This window comes from Otolemur garnettii, unplaced genomic scaffold (genome assembly GCF_000181295.1).
Source record: "Otolemur garnettii isolate 467f Iridium unplaced genomic scaffold, OtoGar3 scaffold00007, whole genome shotgun sequence".
NCBI classification, from domain to species: Eukaryota; Metazoa; Chordata; class Mammalia; order Primates; family Galagidae; genus Otolemur; species Otolemur garnettii.
This window is the reverse complement of record NW_003852402.1, coordinates 29,981,233-29,999,459: the sequence shown is the minus strand read 5'-3', so window position 1 is coordinate 29,999,459 and position 18,227 is coordinate 29,981,233. Positions and strand designations below refer to the sequence as shown.

General features: G+C 43.1%; 1 protein-coding gene across 4 annotated transcripts in view; it reads right to left on the bottom strand.

Moving 5' to 3' along the window:
- Positions 1 to 18,227, bottom strand: part of POC1B (POC1 centriolar protein B) — a 102,106-nt gene that overhangs the window by 72,386 nt on the left and 11,493 nt on the right. For all 4 annotated transcript variants that reach the window (XM_003783366.3, XM_023509301.1, XM_023509299.1 and 1 more), the window contains 2 exons: positions 6,704 to 6,875; positions 1,583 to 1,762 (listed from right to left, as the gene is read on the bottom strand). In XM_003783366.3, the coding sequence (XP_003783414.1) occupies positions 1,583 to 1,762; positions 6,704 to 6,875 (352 nt within the window). The remainder of the gene's footprint in view (positions 1 to 1,582; positions 1,763 to 6,703; positions 6,876 to 18,227) is intronic.

The window sequence follows — 18,227 nt, the reverse complement described above, 5'->3', positions numbered from 1 at the left end:
AGCCGGCTGGAGCTCCCACTCCACCATGTCCTAGCCGGAGACACCTGGCTTGTTATGTGACACGCAAGGCAGAGAGCCGGCTGGAGCTCCCACTCTACCACGTCCTAGCTGGAGACACCTGGCTTGTTATGTGACACGGCAGGCACAGAGCAGGATGGACACAGAGCTCAGTCTTTCCCTAGTGACAATGTCAGAGCCCCGCTCCCTTCTCATGGGAACTATCCACTCTCCCGAGGCCTAAACATGAGCTTAGTATGACCCATGCTCCCTGGCCAGGGTGACCGATTTCAGCCAGGCCCCTGACCTAAACTGAGGGCAGGCACCACAGTATTTCACTGCTAGACAAAGGGGCAGGCACAGGACTCCAGCCGGGACAGGTCACGAGTCACCCCAGTACTTTTCTCACTGGAGCTGGGAGGGGGCAGCTTTCTCTTCCTGTCACAAAGCTGTGAGCATTGAGGCCTGGAGCCGGCATGACCTTCCACCAGCAAGTTTGAGAGAAGGAAGCCAGCATGCAGAGAAGCCCCCAAATGAGATGCAGAGAGACACCAGACAGTCCTGGAGTCCCCAGTTCTAGTCCTGCCTCCCTGCTGCAAACACATTGGCAATTAAATACTTGGAGGGGAGAAAAGGAATTTGGATTTCAGTCACTTTCCACTAGGTGAGGTCCTAAATTCATCTCTTCGCCTCATTTGCCAAATGGGGAAAATAAAACAACCCTTTTGTCCCGGCAGTTCCGACGGGGAAACGTGATATGCACTAGAAGATTTTTGGCACCGTGTCTCTGTGATGTCAGTGGACGGGTAATAACACCACCTGTAATAGCACTCGCCTGCCGACAGACAGGAGTCCTGCAGACACCTCTCTCTCTGTCACATCTGATGTGACAACAACAAATATTGCAGGTTGTAACTTCACACTCCATCTGGAATTCAACTGCTTCTCCCAATTTCCACTGGCGCCACCTGGGTCCCAGCCAGGCCTTGTATTTGTCGCCTCTGGCCCCACTGTGTGGTCTGTTCTTCACGCAGCAGCAGTGTGACCCCAGGAAAGCGCAGGACAGAGAGATGAGGAAGCTGCAGTGTCAGCGGGCCCTGACCTGGCCAGCGGTCTGGGCGTCTCCCGCCCCCTGCTGCCCTCCAGGCCACCAGGCTCCCACCTCAGGGCCCTGCCCTTGCTCCCTCTGTCCAGGACACGCCTTTCCCAAGCCGCACCCCCCCCCCATCTCCAAGGCCAGCCTTTCTGCGAGGCAGCCCCTGGATGCCCTGTTTAAAACCTCAGCCCCCTCCCAGCCTGCCCCTGGTTTTCTCATGGCATTAACGCCATCTGACCTGCTATCTCTGCTTCCCTGCTTGTTCACTGTCTGGCTTTCTAGAATGTAAGAGCAGGGGTCATGACTACTTTGCTTACTGCTGTTGCCAACACTTAGCAGTCTCACAACAAGTATCTGCTGAATGGCTGAATGAATGAATGAGTGAATGAATGAACACGCCCTTTTTCTGCTGTTCTGGAGGTTGGCGAAAAGCATGGACTATAGCAGAAATAAACGTGGAAATCTTATCACGAAATCTTCTGCACTTACTTGGCACAGCGCACCCAGTGTGTGTGTCGGTACAGGGAGTATAAGAAACGCTGGCGATACATGCTCCACACTTTGATAGATTTGTCTTCAGAAGCTGTCGCTAAATACTGGCCATCGGTTGAGAAGTCCACGCTTCGAACTGGAGCTGTATGAGCTTTAATTTCTGAGGATTTCCCTTTCCTGGAAATGAACAGTTAAATATATATAACTCATTTGATTTCATTATAATCAACATTGTATCCCTCTACCAATTTTAAAGGTGGTAAAATGGTTTAACTCCTGTCAAACCTAGCAAAATTGTGAAAAGGCTGTGTCGTACTGTACTCTTGGTCAACACTGTTTCATACTAGTTTTGTTCACCAAAGTCATAATTGATACTTAAAAAGACAGATCTTGAAAGGCTTATGCTGCTTTGTTTCAATGGGAAGCTAAGAAAAAGAGTATTTTGAACAAATTTCTACCACGCATTTTAAGTTTCTAGGGTTCCCCTAGAAATGGCAGTATATAGTTTAAAGAAGTTATAACCTTTAAAAAAAAAAAAAAGCCAAGGTTGATTAAGTTGATGCCACGAGGCTATTTTCAGACTGATAGTCTGGACTGGGAAAGAGAAGTCCTTTACCATTTGCTATCCAGACTGTCGCTAAGTGATCTGACTCCCCAGGACCTCCTCGCTTCCCCCCAGTAAGGAGATCTAAGTCCCCTGGGTGTATTGAGGGCCTCCCTTACCCTGTGGGCCTGATCTCATGCTCACCAACAAAACACAAGGAATAAATGATAATAACATGTCATTTTTCAACATCCTGAAATTGCAGGTGCATTGTTTTTCCCTTGGCTAGATGGTCAAAAAGAGGATAAAGAGAGACACAGAAAATAATGTGAGGCATTTGAGAAGAAGTAGATCTTAAAATAGTTAGAAGCAGGCTAGACGGGGTTTGATTAAAGGCATAGTCGCCCATTCATTCATTCATTCACACACTCACTCACTCAGCAGATGCTTGTTGGGTGACTGCTGAGGGCTGGAACAACAGGAAGCAGAACAGTCAGGACCGGTGGTTCTCAACCTTCCTAATGCTGCCATGTATTTTAACATTATTACAAAGGGGTCAAGACCCACAGGTTGAGAACCGCTGGTCAAGACCCTTCTCTTACGTTCTAGAGAGTCAGACAAATAAACAAATAGGAAGTCAGATGGTGTCAGCACTAAGCAGAAAAAGAGTGGAGGGGAAAGGGGCTGAAGTTCTACACAGGCATCCAGGGGCCGCCTCACAGAAAGGTGCAAAGACGGAAAGGGGGGAGGGAGGGAGGCGTGAAGAGGTTGGGAAAGGAGCATGCTGGGTAGAGGAAGCAAGGGCAGAGCCCTGTGGGGGGAACCTGGTGACGGTGAGGGGACGAGAGGAGGCAGCAGGGGGACTGCTCAGAAGCCCAGAGAGGGGCAGGCCAGGTCAGGGCAGCTGGGGACACTGGCACAAACGGCGTTTCCCACGGTGACACACCTGACACTGCATAGAGCACTTAGCAATTTTCCCATTGAGAAAGTCACATTTACGCTACTGACATCTCGTAACTGCTTGAAAAAGATCAGGACGCAGAATTTAGTTCAACCTAATGTTGTTGCATTTTCGGATGTTCACGCTGACCTCCCACGCACCTGCAGCTCAGCCCATGTTCTGCTACCGTGGTGGGTCAGAGCAACATCCGCTCCAGCCAGAAGTCTGGAATTCACCTCAACCCGTCCCTCTCCTCCCACATCCAGCAAGTCAGCAAACCACATCATCCTCACTTCCTCAGTACATTGGAATCCTCCTCTTCTTTCTACCTCTGCTCCGCTTGCCTTAAGCTAGATGTATCCTCGACATCCTTCACCTAGGTTACTGCAAAAGCCTCTTAAGCGGTCTCCCTGCTCTAATCTTTTATCCCTTTCCAGTCACCTACATACTGTGCTTATTACCTTGCCAGAGTACAGCTCCAAGCACATAAACCCCAGGGGACACGTCACTGGCTTTCTGCCAACAGAAAGCATGCCACCCAGGTGCTCTGGCGAGACATCCTGCCACAGTTCTGCACTTTGTACCCGGAACAGTCATGGGGCTTAAGACACACCTCTGCCTTGCACTTAACTGCTTTTCTCCGGCTGAACTATTTCTCCCATCCTCAGGCCCCTTTGACCAAGCCGGACAGGCTTATTTCCTTGCTATGTGCTACTGCTGTTTTGCTTACTACATTACACAGGTGACTTTTGAAAAGCAAACCTATTTTTTTATTAAGCTCTAAGGTTTTGAAGACAGAAATGATGCTTTCATCTCTTTAAGATCAGAATCTAGCACAAGGCCAGGCACGTAGAAAGAGCTCGACACGTTTTGTTGACTTCCACTAAGAGTCAATACTTAAAGTTCTTAGATCAAACCTGGCTCACCCTTCCTGTGGCTTCTGGAAGGCAATGGTGACCTTATTATCAATCTCTATCACCTCATATACTATTATGTCAGAGATAACTGAAATCAATATTAAAAGTTAGGAGGGAGCAGCCAGGGACTAGTTCTGTGAAGTCTCTAAGAGATTTCCCTGAGTAGAAATTGGGAAGATGATGGGGCCTGAATTCAAGTATGAGGGTTGAAGAAAACCAAAAAAAAAAAGACTTGACATCTGCAAGGACCAGGAAGCTGAGTGACAGCCAGGAGCACCAGTGGCTGGCTCTGTAATGTGGTTCCCACTCTGCACTCCCGCAGGCTCTCCGCCTTGCCTTCTTGCCTTCTTGCCTTCTTTCTGAAAGGCCCCGCTCTCAGCAGGAGGCTGGCCTGACCACAGATCCTGTCTGAGCAGGAAGCACTGAAACCACCCAGATAGAAGTGCCTTTGTTGTATGGCGGCTTATCTGGGTCTAGTTCCTCATCTTGCTCAGTATGGGCTTTCTGCCTCCCACGTATGTAATTACCAGTCCGTTCAGCCGAGTCCTCTTGCCTGCATGCTGTGGTGACCCCAGGCAGGCCTGCTTTCATGCTGCTTCTGGCTAGTCTTTCTTAGCGTCCCAGCCACCAGCTGTGGTGTCCACCTGCACATGTGGCTGCTGGTGCACCTGCCAGCCCTTCCATGCACACTGCTCCTGGAGGTGCACTCTGTTTATTTTCTCCCCACCTTTGAATCTGGGCTGGTGTTATGACATTATTTTGACCAACAGGATGTGGAATAGGGGACGTGGCAAGTTTCAGACCCAGCCCTTAAAAGGTCTTACTGCTTCTGCTTACATTCTCCCGGAACCCAGTTTTCACTCTGTGAGAAAGTCCAGGTTATCCTGCTGGAAAGAGCACTGGGAGAACTAAGCTGCCCAGCCTATAGCCCCACCACAGCCTCTGACACCAGCCCCATCTAGCCCAGCTCTGGCTTAAGGAAATTGCATGAGTAATCTCACCCAACACCAACAGGGCGGAAGAACCATCCAGATGACCCACAAAATTCTGAGAAATGGCACTTTTTGCACGAAGGTACTGAGTTTTGGGGATTGTTAGGTGGCAGCAGATAACTGATCCATCAGCTTCCTTCTCATTGACATAATCTACCATTACTCTGGTCCCACTCTGACATGATTAGAAAGAGAAACCAGAGCCGTCTACACAAGCTAATCACTGTACTTAGATTAGCTACGAAAAATTAATGACATAGCATGCTTTTGTTTCATCTACTTTTACACACTCTATTCACCAAGATGTCCTTGAATCAGTAATGGGAGCCTGAGGTTATGCTCTGAAGACAGCAAAATACTGATTTTAAATTCTCAAAGTTAAGGATTTGGAACACAGTTCTCTTGGACCCTAAACCAGTCTCATCCCTACATTGTTCACTGCCATCACGTTATCATTATGTCACTTTAGCAGTCTTTTCCTGCCATCAGGATAATATTTGGGTTTCTCAGCATGGAGTTTCCCCGGGGCAGTGGCAAAAAAAAGCACCCACTAGCAGGAGAATGACCTGTGAGTTTTCTTTCATTTGGGAGTGACTGGGCCTGTTCAGTCATATGCAATAAATCAAATCCTGCTACTACAGGCTCAAAGAAATGCTCAAAGGCTAAAACTCTGAATATTTATGGGGGTTGAGGGGGAAATGAAACTGACGTGTGAGATTTCTTCTAAAATAAAAGACGTGGGGGGTGAAATTGATAAAACAGGATTGGCAGAACAAGAATAACTCTGGGAGCTGGTTGATGGGTATATGGGGCAGTCCTGCTATTCATGCTATTCTCATGTATGTCTGCAAAGACACAGGCTCCAGAGCTTCAAAGCTTTAAAAAAAAATCATGGCAATAATTATTTAAAATAGATAGGCTAACAGCTAGGGCCTGAAAAGTCTCTTACAGAGAGATTTGTTATAACAAGTTATAACCTTACACAAATGCAATGATTTACACGTCTGTCAGAAATTTTCTTTAATAAGAAAATTCTGGAATTTTCAATATTGAGTGGTAAAAAACGAAGAACAGTTTTGGTAAAGATCCAAGGGCCCCTAAAGGATCTATAAGTGGGTGTCAGGAGGTTAATAAATTGTACATTTTTGGCTTTACATGTCTAACTTTCCAGGGAGGAATCTAAAGCATACACCAGATTTAGGAATAAATTGATAACTATCCTCCCAATAAACTTAAGACATATTAAGCATATTTCTGTGGCTAGAAATAGTTTTGTTTTGTGTTTTTTTTAAAGAGACGTAATTTGTGGGCAGCGCCTGTGGCTCAGTGAGTAAGGGTGCCGGCCCCATATACCAAGTGTGGCGGGTTCGAACCAGGCCCTGGCCAAACTGCAACAAAAAATAGCCAGGCATTGTGCAGGTGCCTGTAGTCCCAGCTACTTGGGAGGCTGAAGCAAGAGAATCACCTAAGCCCAAAAGCTGGAGGTGGCTGTGAGCTGTGACGCCACCACAGCACTCTACTGAGGGCAACAAAGTGAGACTCTGTCTCTAACAAAAAAATTAAATAAATTTAAAAAAGAGACATAATTTGTGACTAAGGCTCATCGAGTGTGGGTAGGTAACTGAGGAGGTTAGGCATTCCCAGGAAATGCATGAGGAGCAGCCGGGCTCCAGCTTCAGTTCACATTTCTAGATGCAAAGCATACCAAGGGTTTGTTTCTCTTACTTATCAGGAATCCAGAGTCTAACGGTTCTGTCTCGTGAGGCAGATGCCAATAAGTTTCCGTGTGGAGAAAACTGCACGCTGGTTACAACATCCTTGTGACCCATATATCTGTAAGCTCTAGCTTGTGGCTTGAAATTCCATAGCATGAGAAACGTGTCCCAAGAAGCAGTAGCTAGCAAGAAATAGAAGAACAAAACCACAGTTTGTTAAAATGTAAACACATGATCGTCTCATTACAATGGGCAACTATCTAATAACCAGGCATCCAGTTAACAGACAGGCTGGGAAGTTGTAAGGCTGATGGGTACAATCAAAAAGATTTTGCAAAGCTACTCAAAACAACATCACTAATGTGCAAGGTTGGCTATGTCCTATGTAACCACACTGGATTACAGCATTACTAGCCCTTGTATTCAATCAGTGCTCAGTTAACTATTTACCAGAAGGCAATCCAGGGTAACGGAGGACTTAGTTCTGTCTCTAGCTCTCAGGATGACTGGGAAAGTTACTGAGCTTCTGTGTTATGGATGAGATAACCTTTAAACTGTTTGAGTGGAAATAATTTCAAGCTTCCAGAAAAGCTACAGGAATACTATAAATAATACTAATCTACCCTTTACCCAAACCTGCCTGTTGTCAACATTTTGCTCTATTTGGTTAGTAATTTGCCCTGCAGTCCACTTTCTCTGTGTATGAACACACATGTGCACAGGCACAAACACACACACACACACACACACCTGTTTCCTGAACCATTTCGAAATCAGCTATATAAGTCGTGGTACCCTTATTCCTAAATATTTCAGTGTGTTTGTCTAAGAATAAGGCTATTCTCACCATAGTGGAGATGCCGACTGCAGGAAACGTACCATAGATGCAAAATTTTACTAACTGTACTCTAATTTTACCAGTTGATCTAGTAATACTTTTATGACTGCTTAAGTATCTTAATCTTTCTGCTCTGTAATTTTATAGCATTTGCTGACTACTAAAAGAATAATGTGTGTCAGACATTAGTTTAAGGCTTTAAGAAGGAAAACAATTGCAATCGATGGTGGAAATAAATGCTTGGAAGAAGAAGGGACAAACAAGCAAGTGAAAGAGATTTTTAACGCCTGCCTAAAAAACAACTTTTATTGTACGGATGTAGCTCCAGAAATAGCTCCCATAACAGAAACTGGGTCAATGAGAACCAGCACGTCTAGACTGCAGAATGCTTAGGGAAAAAAAAATGCAACTTTATAAACTTGAAATACAATTAGTTTCACTGTTAGAGGAGAAATAGGGCCTGATCATAAAAAAAAAAAAAAAAAAAAAATCACTGAAATCTTCTAAGTTCTTTCGCCCACATGTAAAATTCATTTGGACTTAGCTTTTCCAGTATTTCCACATAAAACTGTTAAGGTGAGTTCATAAATTTTGAGCTGAAATGCTGCTTATTACCTCCCTTTTAAAAAAGTATAAAAAGCTGATGTTCTGGCTGGGTGCAGTGGCTCACGCTTGTAATCCCAGGACTCTGAGAGGCTAAGGCAGGTGGATCGCTTGAGCTCAGGAGTTCAAGACCAGCCTGAGCAAGAACAAGACCTTATCTCTACTAAAGAAATAAGAAAAACTAGGCAGGCATTGTGGTGGGTGCCTATAGCTACCTAGAATCCTGAGGCAAAAGTAGCTCTTGGGCTTAAGAGTTTGAGGTTGCTGTGAGCTACTAGGATGCCATGGCATTCTACCCAGGACAACAGAGTGAGACTGTTCCCCCCCCCCCAGAAAAAAAGCTGATGTTCTACCAATTTGTCCACATTATTAAATACTTATATTAAAGTCTGAATTACTTTAGGCAAATGCAGACAAAAATAGGGCAGATGATGAACTACCATACGCATTATACTTAGGACCTTATTTGAGTTCTATGCATTATGCTGCAGACAGAATATGCAAAAGCCAGTAAGATGCCTCCGTTGTTCCTTCAGTGAATCACAGGATAGGAGGGAAGACATCATTAATAATATCACACACGACAGAGGACTGTCAGATGTTATTACCTCTTTAATCTTAGATGGAGTGATTAGGTGATCATTGTGAGGAAAGGACATTTGAACAGAGAGCTGAGTGAAATGGGGAGTGATCCGGGCTAAGACCACAGAGAACGGAGACTCTGGGCAGAAGAAACCCCAGGTGCCTGAGACAGTATTGTCTCCCACGGGGGGGGGGGGGGGGTGGGGGTGAGGGTGCGTAAGACGACAATGCTCCTGGAAAACTGAGAAGTGGCAGGAAGGGCAACGTTTCCACAGGAAACCAGAGAGAAAGAAACCAGTGGAGGAAAGCCAAGGAGGGAGAGGGGCCACGGCGAATCGCATATTTTTTATTTAAATGCAAAGGGAAATTTTGTAGGATTTTGAGCAGGAGGAGCTCATGATCTGGTTGGAGGAAACGGTTACTCTGACAATGAGGAAGGAATAATCTTTTCAAAAAATTGTGTCGGGTCAACACACTATTCATAAGGAAAAAAATGGATCTTGATTCCTCTTCTTTACACTGTATACAAAAGTTCATTCCACGTGGGAATGTCGATCTAAAGGTGGTAAGTGAAACAATAAACTCTTGGAAGACAAGATCATCATCATGACCTTGGAGTAGGCAAAAGGAGCATGAACATGACGGTCAAGGAAGTAAAAGTAAAAGGAAGATCATTTGTACGACGCTAGAATGAAGAGATGTTGTGCATTGAGAGATACCACTAAAAAGCAAGCCGGGTGGCGGAGAAGGTAACTCATAATACAGATAGATATTCAGCACAGAATGAAGCTGACATGTGCACAGTCTATAAAGAATCCTACCAATCAGAAAAGTGGAATGTTAGCTAATAGGAAAACAGGCAAAGGCTTATTAAACAGACATTTTATAGAAGAGGATATCCGATGGCCAATAAACATCCAAAAAGATGCTCCAGTCCCTGAGTCACCAGGAAATGCAGACTGAATCACCAGGAGGTATCCCTACGCCGGGATCAGAAAGATTATGATGAAAAAGACAAATCCAGGAGAGGATATGGAAGGGAACTCTCATATCATACCAGTGGCTATAATCACTTTGAAAATCTGTGGTGAAATATCTATTGAACCTGAATATACACTTATTATTGAACTAGGCAATCCTATTCTTAGGTATATACCTAAGAGAAGTTCTATTTTTTGAGACAGGGTCTCACTTTGCTGTCCTTGGTAGAATGCCATGGCATCATACCTCACAGCAACCTCAAACCTTTGGGCCAAGTCATCCTCTTGTCTCAGCCTCCTGAGTAGCTGGGACTATAGTTGCCCAGCCGTTATTTTTAGAGAGGGGGTCTTTCTCTTGTTCAGGCTGGTCTCAAGCTCTTGAGCCCAAGGGATCCACCTGCTTCAGCCTCCCAGAGTGCTAGGATTACAGCTGTGAGCTACCATGTGTGTGGCCCAGGAGAAATTCTCACTGTGTTTAGCAACAGACGTGAACAATAACATTTGTGGCAGTACTATCAGAATGGACCAAAACTGGAAACCCAACTACCCATCAAAGTAGAATAGATACGTAAACTATGACATATTCATGCTATATACCTCCTAGGAAATTAAATTCCATCTCTATAAAGCTTAAGAAGCAGCTAGACTAATCCATGTAGTTAGAAGCAAGCATAGCGTGTACCTGGGTGGCCAGGAGGGAGGGCAGTGGCGAGGACGGGAACGCAGGGAGCCCTCTGGACATACTGGGAAGGGACATCTTGCTCTGGGTGGTGGTTAAATGGGCCTGTCACACTGTGAAATTTCACCAAGTTACACTAATCTGATTTGTGCATTTTGAGTACATATCTATATTTCAAGAAAGCATTAGGAAGAAAACCATGACTTTAGCTGCTGTGTGGAGAATATATAGGGGGCAGAGGGCAAGACTGAAAAATGCAATCAATGAAGAGGCCATTACAATAATCTAGCCAGCAGAAGACAGTGGGCTGAACTAGGCTTCAGGCCAGGGGAGGGAGAGAAAAAGGTAAAATCAAGACATTATCTCAAGGTGGAGTCTGTGAGGCTGGTAATGATTAGATGTGAGGGAGAGAAAAAAGAGAAGCCAAGGTGCCTGGCTTTGACCTGGCACCCCGGAGAACCTTAGTGCCACTTAAAGAGATGAGTAAGGCCAGGAAAGGAGGTGGTTTGGAGTGATGAAGAGACAGGAGAAATCCGGAGTTCTTTTTTTGGACACAGTTAATTTTTGAGTTGCCAATTAAGATACCAAGTGGAAATGTCAAGTGGGAAGAGAGATACACCCACCTGGAGCCAGGCCCAGGTTTGGACTCTCCAGTGTGGTGGTTAAAAGAACAAACTATAGAATTAGACTCCCTGGGTTCAAACACAGGCTTCTCACTTACTGCTGTGTGCCCTTGGGCAAGTTACTAAGTTCATCTGCAAAATGAGGTATCACAAATATTAAATGAAATAATACTTGTAATTCATGCCTGCCCCATAGCATATACTCAAATGTAGCTATTAAAGAATTCTTTTGTTACTGTTAGCAGCAGACTGGAGAAGGCCTGTAAACTGAGGGCTGGACACGGTGGCTTGAGCCTGTAATCCCAGCACTTTGGGAGGTCGAGGTGGACGGACTGCCTGAGCTCACAGGTTCAAGATCAGCCTGAGCAAGAGTGAGACTCCATCTCTATCAGTAGCTGGGCATTGTGGTGGGCACCTGTAGTCCCAGCTACTGGGGAAGCTGAGGCAAGAGAATTGCTAGAGCCCAAGAGTTAGAGGTTGCTGTGAGCTATGACGCTACAGCACTCTACCTGGGTCAACAAAGTGATACTCTGTCTCAAAAAAAAAAAAAAAAAAGACTGTAAACCGAGTAAGGCTCATTTCGGAAGTACATATAAAGAACACTTAATCTTAATTAAGTGTACTTAATCTTCAGACAAGGAAGAGCAACGGAAGGAGCCATGAAGAAGGAGGGCACGAGGAAACTGTGGTGTCCAGGAAGACCAGGAGAATTCCAGGAAGGTGACAAACCGTGTGAAATGCTCTGCAGAGACTGAGTAGACCAGCCCTTACCTTACCTGCTACATAATTAGCCACGTCCAGTAGAGAAATGTACAGGGGAGGCCCTTGAAGAAAAATGATTCAGAATTTCAAGACAGTAATAGCAGAGTGTTAGCGTGGGGCCCTGTGCTGCTGTGCAGGTGACATGCTCACGAAGCTGGCCCTGCTCCCAAGGACCAAATGTTGGTTTGGCAACGAGAATTGCTTCAGTGAAGTAGCGGGATCAAGGCCAGAAAGACATGAGTTGAGCAGAAAATGAAAGGGAGTTAATATAAAAATTTTATACACGATATTTACATATCAACTCCCTCCCATATCTCTAATTCCTTAACTCATTTAAGGTTTACAGGGTCACTATGATAATGGTCACCATGATAAAGGCCAGGAAAATGCTATTAGAGGATTACTGTAGAGCAGCAATTAATTGGGGGAAATTGAGGGGGTAAGAAGGTGAAGCTTAACTGAAAAGGTGACATGGGGGGGAAATATATGAAAAAATTAAAAAAATTAGAGTTGGTAGCTACATCCCCACATCAAGTATACACTTTTTCTTAAGCTTTCATTTTTTTTTATTAAATCATAAACACATAGATCATGTATACATTAATACATTTATGGGGTACAGTGCGCTGATTTCATATAGACTTAGGAATGCTTACATCACACTGGTTAATATATACCACGCTTGCTACACAGATGTGCCTCAGCATATGATAGCATGACATGCTGATAAACCACTGTAAAGTCGAAAAATCATAAATCAGATCATGGTTAAATGGAGGCCCACCTGGGTATCAGGATGATCAGGAGGAAGGCCGCTAACGAGAAGTGACCGAGAGTAGGATGAACAAATGGCTGCGGGGACAAGGACAGCCTCACCCAGGTGAAGAGGCGTCTCAGAGACCTGCTTGTCACGGAATACGAGAAACAGAGATGTCCCAGGGACAACGGTACGGCTCAACGTACACTATATTTTCTTCTGAACTTTAGAAAGAGTAACAATCTATAAAAACTCCATGAATGCATTCTTGCTAAAAACTATGAAAACCAATATTGACTTTTTCTCTTCTTTAAGCTTCTTTCTTAGGAAAGAATTGTCCCACCGAAACCTCAAACCATGCTAACGAAAGGTATTTGACTATGTGTGTCAATGTGTACTGTGTCAACGTGGAATTCGCTTTCATACATTCCCATTAACCACACCCTACGTAAACATTAAAGCATAATTTAAAATGTCAACGCTTGTACTATTCATTATCCGACTGGTTTATTCTGAGATAAAAGGTTAAAGGAAGGAAGTTCAAAAGCGAAGGTTAACTAGTAAATCTACCAGTTTTAAAAAACGTATTTACATTGTGTAACAATAATCCATTATTTCAAGAAATCCTCATTAGAAAGAGCTCTGACAAGAAAGAGCAAAGCCTCGGCCAGGTCAGTGCTTTACCTCCGGAGGTGAGTGGCAGCAAGGACCACACGAAAATACACACGTCCTCCAAGGTACATACCAATACATCTGGTAATGTCCAAAAACCAAACACTTGGACGAATAACTTCCTTGAGTCAATCTAAGCTCTCTCGCTGATTTAATGAGAATCAACTATAATTATCTAGAGGTTTGCTCTGTTTGGAATGCAACTTTCTGAAAAGAAATGGGACTGCCTGCCTCCAATTTTTTTCTTTACATTATCTTAAATATCTTTTCAACTGGTGATGCATAGACTTGACAGAGAATGCTAACATTATAACCCTAACCCTTCCAATCTTTAGCCACCTGGTATCCCTTTCAAGATGCAACCAGCTTTACCATTTTCTTGAGAATCCAAATGAGTCTATCCTCATGTTTTTTTTATACTTTTCTATTTATTATTCTGCATTTTGCCCCCCATCCTCCCCTCTCTCACTCCACTTAGTGTAATACATATTGAGATCATGTTTTGTTAATACATTGTGCTTATTGGTTTGTTTTCTCCTTTATTTTTGGTCAATGTTTATTCTCATGTTTTAACCTTACAGAACAAGTACTAAGTAGCATAAGAAACTCCTACATCTTCTCTATCCAGATCTTACCATTGTTTATATCTTGTCTATTTGCTTTATCAGATTTTCTCTCTATAAATTCTTTTGCATATGCATATTTTTTTCTCAACCATTTGAAACAAAGTCAGAAACATAAGGCCTTTTTACTACTAATATCTGTATGTTTCCTAAGAACAAGGACGTTCCCCTACATAAATCACAGTATAATGCACAAAGTCAGGATAGTAAGTCAGACTATGTATTTTACAGTTTGCCTGCCATCCCTGTGGGTTCTGCATCTGTGGATTCAACCAATCCCAGGTCAAAAATATTCCAGAAAAAAAGTGTCTGTACTGAACACGTACAGACTTTCTTCTTGTCCTTATTCCCTAAACCATGTCTACTATGTACATGAAATTTTATTGTATGAGGTATGATGGGCAATCTAGAGATGATTTACAGTATACGGGAAGATGTGCATAGGTTATATGCAAGCACTGCACCTTTTTACAGAAAGAACTTGAGCATCCATGGGTTTTGGTATCCTTGGGTGTTCTGGGACCAATCCCCCATAGATAATGAGGGATAACTGCATATTATAATTTATCGACAGTTCCTAAGTGCATTTTGTCAATTATGACCATTTTCCCCCATCTGGCGTATGCATCGCATTGATTTCTGTGTTCTTAGTCTCCTATAAACTAAGAGGAGTTCCTAGGCTGTTCTTTGTTTGTTTTTGTTGACCTTGGTATGCTTGAGATGCAGGCCTGTTAATTTTGGTAGCATGTTCCTTAATGTTTTTTAATGTCTGCTCATGATTAGAATCAGAATGTCTATTTTGGACAGGAACATCACAAAAGCTACGATGTACCCTGAGCACTGATTCACATTAGCGAATGCGTGATGTCTTCCGTCCTGATATTGGTAATGTGAACTTGGATCACGGGGTGGAGGGGGTTTCTATCACGTGAAGTGTGGGGATCATGGTGAAACCTGCCTTTTCCCTTGGTTGGTTTGTTTAAAGATCAACTCACAATTATGGTAGATTAGTAAGAGAAAGGTTTATTTCCAAATGCCATGCATGTGGGGGGAACCACAGAATGATTACCCAAAGTCTCAGTGACGGTCAAAGACATTTATAGATGCCTTTTAGAAGGGATGGGGGTAGAATGCGGAAAATACAGGTGGAACAAGTGGTTGCTGGGGGTGGGGGGATGTGTAGATGGGGGAAAACAGATCGATCTATAAATTAACCTGAAAGACATGTATTGTGTTTTAAATGGTTTGGGGCCAGGTCTGTGGACTCAAAGGAAGTCAGTAGCCCCTATTCCCAGCCAGATTACTCAGGTAGAAGAAAGCCCTCTTCCGATGTTTTCTGGTTTTATTTTATTTTAGAGACAGAGTCTTACTCTATCGCCCTCTGTAGAGTGCTATATTGTCATAGCTCACAGCAACCTCAACTCCTGGGCTTAGGCGATTCTCTTGCCTCAGCCTCCTGAGTAGCTGGGACTACAGGTGCCTGCCACAACACTCAGCTATTTTTGTTGCAGTTTGGCCAGGGCTGGGTTCGAATCTACCACCCTTGGTATATAGGGCAGGTGTCCTACCCATTTGAGCCACAGGCATCTCCCTGTAGAGAGGTATTTTAAGGCTACATAAATATCCTCTTCTTCACCAAACTGCCACATTCCAATTTTAGCATCCTTTGATAATTTTCCAACTCATCATTCTTTCTATAATTTGCTAATTATTATTTAATTAGTTGATTTAAATTAATGCTTTAAAAAAAAAGCATTATTATAAGAAAGAGCATCCCTTTTCCTCCATTTATCTGTTTATCCATCCACGTATTTATATCAATATGGATTTTGGATTACTTTATCAATGAGTTGCAATCCTCAAGTGTCATTATTTATTTTGACTCTCAAATTGTTGGAGATTTGGCTAGTGAAAGCCCCTCAAGATAGTTTCTGTGTTCTTCCCTGTGTATCTGAGGATTCCTTTCTTTCTAGAACACACGATGTCCTCAGATGTACTTTTCCCATCTCTTTTCCCCTAGAAAGCTCTGACTTCTTTTAGTGGAGAATAGTACACAGAAACCCAGATCTGGGCACTATGTTTGCTCATTGCTACTCGTGTGTGTCACTGAACAGAGCTAAGAAATAAGGTGTAATTAGAAATCTCAGCAGACAGAACTAAGAAATTAACCATGAATTGAAGCCATATATATGTTGATAGACATATTAAAAAACATAGGTTCTAATCTGACACCACAGATTAACTCTTCTCCCACGATAAGAAACCTGGCTCCTCCCATTGTGCCAAATATATTTTTGCTCAAGCCAAGAATACAAATAGTAGTTCCAGAATCATGAAAGCACACCACTGCAAAATGCAATCCCATTAACCACGGTGCAGGATTCAGTTGGGAAGTAATTAAATTATGGGTGTCTCCTTTTCCATCTCGTCTTAGTTTTATCCTCTGTTAGGGTAGGTCTCCCTTTACCTTTGAACTTAGCTTAGGGCATGCCTGAGGCGTTCCTGGTGTGGTACTGATTTTGAAGGCTTGGCTTTCTGATGTCTCATCTAAATTCTCAGAGTGCTCAGAGAGCTTTCCCTGGGTTTCTAACCATGCAAGGTCACTACATCAGCATTCAGCTCTTAATCCAGCTGCAAACGTCACTGGGCAGGCTCTCCGATTCTCGCCCTGCAGATCCTCAGCTCAGCCAGGCTGTCTCTCTGCTTTGGCGCTACCTCTCTGATGTGCAGCAGGAGAAATGACCCCCAGAAGAAAGCCCAGGCGGTCTTGGGACTCACCTTGTGTGTTTCTCTTTCTGCAAGGATCATGGTTTTGCACCTTCAATACCTGAAAACAGTTGCCTCTCATACTCTGCCTAGTTTTACACTCATTTCCAGCAATCAATTACTGTCATGAATCTGCCTTACTTTTTTTAAAATTAGCTGTATGGTATCCTATTGTATGGCTATATCTTATTTAACCAGCCTATCCCACTGCAGTCTTACGATTTTACAAAGGATGCTGCAATGTACATGTGTCATTTCCAACATGAGTAAATACATCATTGTGATAAATTCCTAGAAGAATTATTGCTGGGTCTAGGTCAAAGAGTACCTATTTTAGAATTGACTAAAAACTCCACATTCATGATAATAATTTTACATAATGTTATACATTTGAATTGTATTCCCTCACAGGCCTTTTCATCCCACATTCAAGAGAACTGTTAATTTAGATTACTTTCATATAGAAATCCACAAATTTTTCAATTATTTCAAAAGCCTTTCTATATATTTTCTATTTCCATTCTGTCCCAGTATGAAATCTACTAATTAAACTCAGCTTTCCAGGTTGAAGGCACCATGATTTTGTACTTTCTGCTGCATTTCACATTCACACTGGCTACTGGGTCACAAAAGAAATGCTGGACTGCCTTCCTCAGGGAAAAGCAAACAAGGAAATCTAAAGAAACCTATGAGAAGGAATTGCCTGTAAATATTTTTAAGAAAAGAAAAAATGCAATCCCTAGGAACATCTGTCTGTAAACTTCAGTGGAGGTGAAGGAGAAGGCTGAACAGTAAAGAAGATACTCTAATCTTAGGCGGCACCTGCGGCTCAAAGAAGTAGGGCGCCGGCCCTGTATACCAGAGGTGGCGGGTTCAAATCCAGCCCTGGCCAAAAAAAAAGAAAAGAAGATACTCTAATCTTAACTAGACATGTCATAGTATCAGGATGAATCTGTATTATCCAAGCACTGCATAATAACCTAATTAAGTGATAGCACGAACCTAAAATTCCTCTGCCTTGAATGAGGGAATAACTAAGCATATTTTCTTTCTAGCCTAAGTAATTAGCTTGCTGGTATAAGTGGGGTCTAAAGGAGCTGTGGGTGCTTTAAAAAAAAAAGTCTTTAGTAATGATGAGCTGAAGAAGTTGGGTTTAATTTACTCACATCCCATGTCTTTGAGCACTGGCAATAACAGTAACACAAACTTTTCCCAAGTTGTTACAATAGGCCAAGTACTTTAAAATACTTCCTAAGAACTGTACTTTTATTTAAACTTTACAAAAAGGTAGATCAATATCTTTATCCTTTTCTATTTATAGATGAAGAAACGAGGCTTACTGAGGTTGAGGAACTTGCCAAGGTCATGAAGATGTAAAGTGGCGTAGCCTGATTTTTAACCCAGTTCTATCAGATTCCAAAGCCTCAGCTTTTACCGGATAAGCCAGTGTTTCCCAAAGCACAGGGGATTTACACATTATTGCCATTGGAATTACTGGGAACCTTGTTAAAAACGCATAATTCTAAGTAAATTATGTATTCTCAGGGGTGAGACCCAGGAATATGAATTTTTGACAAGTTTTACACTTAATTCTGATACACACTGAAATTTGAGAAATAACTACAGTCTGTTGCTTCCTTAAATGTTCT